Source organism: Solanum verrucosum, unplaced genomic scaffold, assembly GCF_900185275.1.
Source record: "Solanum verrucosum unplaced genomic scaffold, falcon-dt-bn FXZP01000042.1, whole genome shotgun sequence".
In the NCBI taxonomy this organism is placed as follows: Eukaryota; Viridiplantae; Streptophyta; class Magnoliopsida; order Solanales; family Solanaceae; genus Solanum; species Solanum verrucosum.
The window spans coordinates 784329-790426 of NW_026020230.1; the positions used below are offsets into that span (position 1 = coordinate 784329).

Genomic DNA, 6098 nt, shown 5'->3' on the forward strand with positions numbered 1-6098 from the left:
TTTGGTGGGGCCAAGCAAAGACTAAATGTCATTGTACGTAGCATATGATATTGTCTTCTGCCAAGTCCCACCAGGCACTAACTAATTGGTGCGTGACTATTACAATCTTTGTTAAATATTCATATTTTATACATACATTAGGTATGTGAAAAAGAAAGATTAACTTCTATCAACTTTCTAAATTAACAAAAACATCCCCTAAAATCACAACTCTCTCCATTTCATATTTTTAGTTTGAGTTGAGTAGAACCCTTAATATGTACTAAAGTTATTTAATTTAGTGTAGCTAAAATTATGGATTTGGCAATTTTTAGGGAGAAACTATGTGTATATATTAAGATGGAACATGTATCTTTCATCGAAGTAATTAACAACTTGAAAAAATAAGACAAGAGAAAACGAAATAGAGTTGCATTTGTACATTGGGGGATTCAAAATATGAAGTAAATATGTGAAAATTACAAGATAAGCAAAGCTAGGCGTTCGCTAAATTTTACCTGCCTTATCATGTCATTTTAATATCTTCCCGTCTTTGCTAGGAGCGGCTTTAATGCCTTTAAAAATGAGGCATCCGCCTAAGTTAATTTATATATATATATATATATCAAAGTTACTTTTTAAAATTCTGCTCAAGTCACAATTGGACAAACAATTTAAATGGATGAAGTACTATTTATAGAAAACATAAATCTTTTCACTAAAAAGAAGAAATAACTTTGCATGTCAAAAATAATTTTAAATACACTGCATCTTAAAAAACTAAAAGAATACACTTTAATTTTTTATTTTTTTAAAAGTTTACGGCCTCTGATTTATTTTTGACTATAGGCCATTGATGAGCTTGAGCCTTTCAATTTTTGCTCTGCACCATTGAACCCTTCTTAAAATGTATTGTGACTTTTTTTTCTTTTTCTTTCACTTTGCAGTGTTTTATAATGAAGAAACTCTCAAGAAAATTAAAGAGAGAAAACAATATTCAAAATGTATATTTTGTATGCTAACAAATAATATATATAAAACTATAAGTGTAACGGTATATTCCATTATATTGGGCTAAAAATTAGGAGATGGACAAAAAATATTATGATAAAATAGGGGAAGAATAAAGAGGGAAATGGGTAGCCACAATAACTGTGATACATACATGAGATACATTTAATTCTATATATATGTTAATTAATATTTGGATATAATTGATAATAATCCGATATTTATATTTTATTAGATAAGTATTAAAACAAGTATATATGGTAATTTTAGTCGTAAAGTAAATTTCCCCTATATTGAATTTATAGGTGGGTTAACTAAAACAAAGAAAGAATATGCTAACTCTAATTTTTGTCGTCTATAGGCCCAAATAATCATTAAAAAGGATCGGCCCAATTTCTTAAATGAGTGAGGAAGGACAAAACTTAAAAAGACTATACATAAGTGATGTGAGCAAATATTGAACCTGCAACCTCAGCGTTAAGTTGAACTCTTGGACCATTGAGTTGCATTTTTCATTTGTGATGAGGGGGTTCAATAAAGGTTATATATATAATATTCAAATATGACCTTATATATATTGTAATTTTTCAACAAGGGGATTCAATGAACCAATGAAGCCCCTCTTACATAGATTCGCTCTTGACCTAAGAAAAAATCAGTCTTACCTTTAAATTTATTCTCTGATATCTATTTTTTGCCTTAACCACATCAAGGAGGAATTGAACCTCTTCTAGTTTTTTGAAAACTCTAATCCTTTGATGTCCGAGTAGCTACTTACCTTACTGGTGTCCAAAGAAGTCTGTTGGTACAGATGTCATATGAGATGTGAAAGCGATTTCCGAAATCCCGATTACATTACTGCAGGCCAAAATTGGATTTGAAAGAGCAAGCCAGAGAAAAGAGGCGTTGAGATAATACCTTTCATCCTAATCTCATCTACTGAAAAAGGAACCTTGATTTGTTTACTTCCTCCTTTAATAAGATCGGGATGAGGAGTGACCTTTTACTGGACCTCGAGGATCGTCTTAAACTTGAAACTGCCCTAAGCTTGCTTTGTTGCAGCAAGATGATCAGTCCGAGAGTGCTGGAGAGAAGATAAAGCGGTAAAAATCTCTCTTATTTGGTCACCGAGAAGTCAGACTAATCAGGAGGGGACTTAATGACTATATAATCAAATCTCATTATAACAATCATTCATTCTATCAAAATTTGACCTCAATACTGCAATTCACTGTATATCCCATTGATGTAACTCGCAATATTGTATCATCTCTGCAAGAAACAATAAGAGATATGAACAAAAGATTGGAAAATATAAGCTCATAATTTCATTAACAAGAAGAATGATCACAATTAATATGTACAATCAACTAATCCATTGTTTTCTTAATACACTCGATTTGTCACTTGCTTATTTCTTGTCCACTTAATAGATTATTTGCTTCGATCGAAATATTACTTCTTATTCTTTGAATTTCATTTATAAATTTAACTGTACCTCTTAGGGGTTAAACCATGCGAAATTCCACTTCCAATCGACAATCACACCGACCATATTTATGTTTCACCCTACCAATCATTGTATAAACTATTTTACTAATATAATATTAGATTAATTAGTATTTTATTTGAATTCTATATTTATTAATTTATATAAAAACAAAATCTAAAATTCGAATGTTGAGAATACAAATGATAAGTTAGTATTTGAAGCTTTTGTTTTGATGTTCTTTTTGTTTCTGTTTTTTGATTTTGGGATTGGGCTTGTTTTGGGCCTAATATCTTTTTTTTGTTTGGTTTTGTTTGATTTCAAGGGAAGGAAGAATTAATTGGGCGGCAAAATTAGGTTACAAACTTCAAAGTTCAAATAGTAATAAATGATTCAAAGAATATATAGGACCATGGCACAACTTCAACAAGTCGTTTGGTACGAGATAGATAAAGTTATTTCATGGGTTAAGATATTTCAATGAAATTAGTCATTTTATTATTTATGTGAATAATTTATTTTATCAATTTAATACAAATAGTGAATAAATAATTTTGAGACTAATTAATATTTTTAACCACACAAAATAAAAATTATCACACGTTTTATATATTATCCATTATCCCTCGTATGTCGTATCAAACGATCCACGAGTACTTTTACTACTAGGACTAGTTTTGGATATTGAACTATCGTTCTTCATGTGCATCTTAAATTGTCTTAGTTGGACATGCACCTAAGTCATGAATACAAAATAAATTCATCACACATCATGACATTAAAGGAAGTGGGGTAATTGAAATGACTAAGTATAGGTAGCAGTTTTCTTTCGTGGAAGGGTCAGAATTAAACTCCCAAATTATTATCGATTCTGTTTGATTGTACACGAAATTTAAAACAATTAAAAGAAAAATTGTACTAGTTTCGTGATATGGGTGGAGCAAAGTAAGAACAAGGGGTTCACGATTAAGATTATCTCTTGTGTATATATAATAGATGTTGAATTCTCTTAACTTCTTCATATTTTAAATCTCTCTTACAGAAAATTCTTAGTCCGTCATTGTCTAGTGATCTTAAACTAAATATATGAATAATGTACCAAAACATCATTTCGAATTTTATAATCTTAAACATATTTGGATGAGGAAATATAATCTCATAATGTTACGAAGACCTCTAAAAAAGAAAGACCTACCTGCACATTTGATTCAGAACGGAGAATATCAGTTAACAATATCTTTGAATCGATTTAAACTAACGAGAAAAACACTTGAGAATAATAAGAACAATAGTATGATTAGTCTTGGTACATACATGGAACAATTTTCTTTGATATAAGACAAACGCCTAATTACTGGGAAAAGAATCCACCTATGGATCAAACAACAATAACTTTTCCTTTTACATATATATATATAAAAAAAAAATCAATAAAAAAAGAAGCTATGAGATCTTTAAATTATCCCAAGCCCATAAAACCTAATATAGAAAAGTAAAACTATAAAGTAAAAAAATAAGAAAATGAAGTTGGAAATTATTTATGCAAGAAAAAAGATAAACTTTTTTATTGTCAAAAAAAAAAAAAAAAAAAACCTTATGGGATAACATAATCATCTGGAACAGTGAATGTGTCTGGATCTTCATCATGTAGCCATCCAAATTTCTCCAAGAAAGGATTAACCAAAGTATTTGGTGGATAATTATCAATACAATCTTTCCACACATTTCCATTATCCAAATCTCTTAACACTTCCCATAAACAACTATTACACTTAAATCCAGCTCCAAAGCTAAGCATAAGCACTTTATCACCTTTTTTTAACCTTTTTTTAGCTTCCATATACCCCAAAACATACCATAGACTACTTGCTGAAGTGTTACCAAATCTATGTAATGTCATTCTTGCTGGCTCTAAATCATACTCACTTAAGTTCAAATTTGCACCAACACCATCAATTACTGCTTTTCCTCCAGTATGTAGACAAATATGATCTACACCTGTTTTGAAATTTATCATTGGCTTAGGTCCTCCTTTTGTTGATCCCCAATTCATTTTTTTCATAAAAATCGCGATAGCATATCGAAGTAGCTCTCTTATAGGAAGGATCAAAGGTGCTATTTGTTTCAAATTATCGACTAGTGCACGTGTAGCAGCCTTTGGTAGTGTTTTATCAAGGTGAAAACCTATGTTACCTTGATTATCCTCCCTTTGTACACAACTATCATATGATTCATCTTTTGCTCCATGATGTACCCTAACTAGTTGCTTCAATTTGAACATGGCTTTGTTTTTTAAAGACAATTTGTTTGTCAATAAAATGGCGCAACCTCCTGACCTAAACAAACAATTAGCAAGAATCATAGATCTATCGTTCCCAGTGTACCAATTTGGACTTAAGGACTCTGATGTCACCATTAGTGCAACCTTGTTCTTCTCATTTTTGAAAACACTTTGTATGGCATTTATCGATATGAGGCTAGCACTACACCCCATACCAGTGATGTTATACACCTTGATGTCTTCTCTCATCTTATAGTAATTGATTATTCGTGCAGCCAACGATGGCATACAAGCTAACATGGATATATTGACCACAAGAACATCAATTTCACTAGGGGAAATTTTGTTCCTCTTCAAGACCTTATCAATACTATCATGGAAAAATTCTTCCATCTCCAAGATACCATCTTCGTAAGTAGGACATGCTTCACGACCATCAAATACCATTTGTGGTGCATATGTTTGTTCACCAATGCCTGAGCTAACGATAGCTTTCAACAGGAACTTGTACTCATGTAGGCCAAGGTGTTTGTTCCTTCTAATTACTTCTCCTGAAAATTTTGTGCTAAGCATTCGATCATCAGTTGGTTTGTGACATTCATAGTCCAAAATGTAACAATTTTGGTGTCTTTTTCGATCGATAATCTTCCATATCAAATAAAGTAGGTAAAATAAAGGAAGACCATAGAACAAAATTGAAATGAGATCCATGAGAAAGAAGATTAAAGGATAGAGAGAGTGAAAGAGAAAGGAAAATAGTGTATGGTTTTTGTGTGTGTGTATTTTTTTTTTTGTTGTATATTTTTTTTTTTGTACGTTGCACACTTTAGTGTTGTTGTGTTTTTTTTGTTTTTTTGGTTGATGAGAAATGTAATTCCAAGTCTAAGTATAAAAAGAAGTATCCAAGTTGGAGATGCATGTGACTAAATGCTATTGAAAAATATAATAATATTATTTTTGTCATTCTCTCAACTCCCACCAACTGATCGGTTCGTGACATTAACCATCTTTATTAATCATTCATAATGCATACAACATTAGGTATGTGAAAAGGAAAGATCAATTTCTATCAATTTTCTAAATTAACAAAAACATCCCCTAAAATCACTAACAAATTTATAAAAGCATCAATTATGTATACATCATTATTTCCAAGTATTTTTTCATTTTAAGTAATTAATTAGTAGTTGTTTTAGGAAGAATACATTGACAATCCTTTAAATTTATCAGTAATTTTCATTTGAATACTCAAACTATGACATGTTTCAATTGAATATCTCATATTTTAGAAATTGTTTGGCGCCAGTTACCTAGATAGTGAAAACTAGGTAACTTGTG

General features: G+C 30.7%; 1 protein-coding gene across 1 annotated transcript; it reads right to left on the bottom strand.

Moving 5' to 3' along the window:
• Nucleotides 1-4053: 4053 nt before the first annotated feature.
• Nucleotides 4054-5617, bottom strand: LOC125831945 (3-ketoacyl-CoA synthase 3-like). Its single transcript, XM_049511067.1, has one exon. The coding sequence runs from the start codon at nucleotides 5469-5471 to the stop codon at nucleotides 4074-4076; it is 1398 nt and encodes a 465-aa protein (XP_049367024.1). The 5' UTR covers nucleotides 5472-5617; the 3' UTR covers nucleotides 4054-4073.
• Between the last annotated feature and the right edge of the window lie 481 nt (nucleotides 5618-6098).

Coding starts and splice junctions, on each gene's coding strand:
- LOC125831945 (XM_049511067.1), bottom strand. CDS start 5,471: ATGGATCTCATTTCAATTTTGTTCTATGGTCTTCCTTTATTTTACCTA.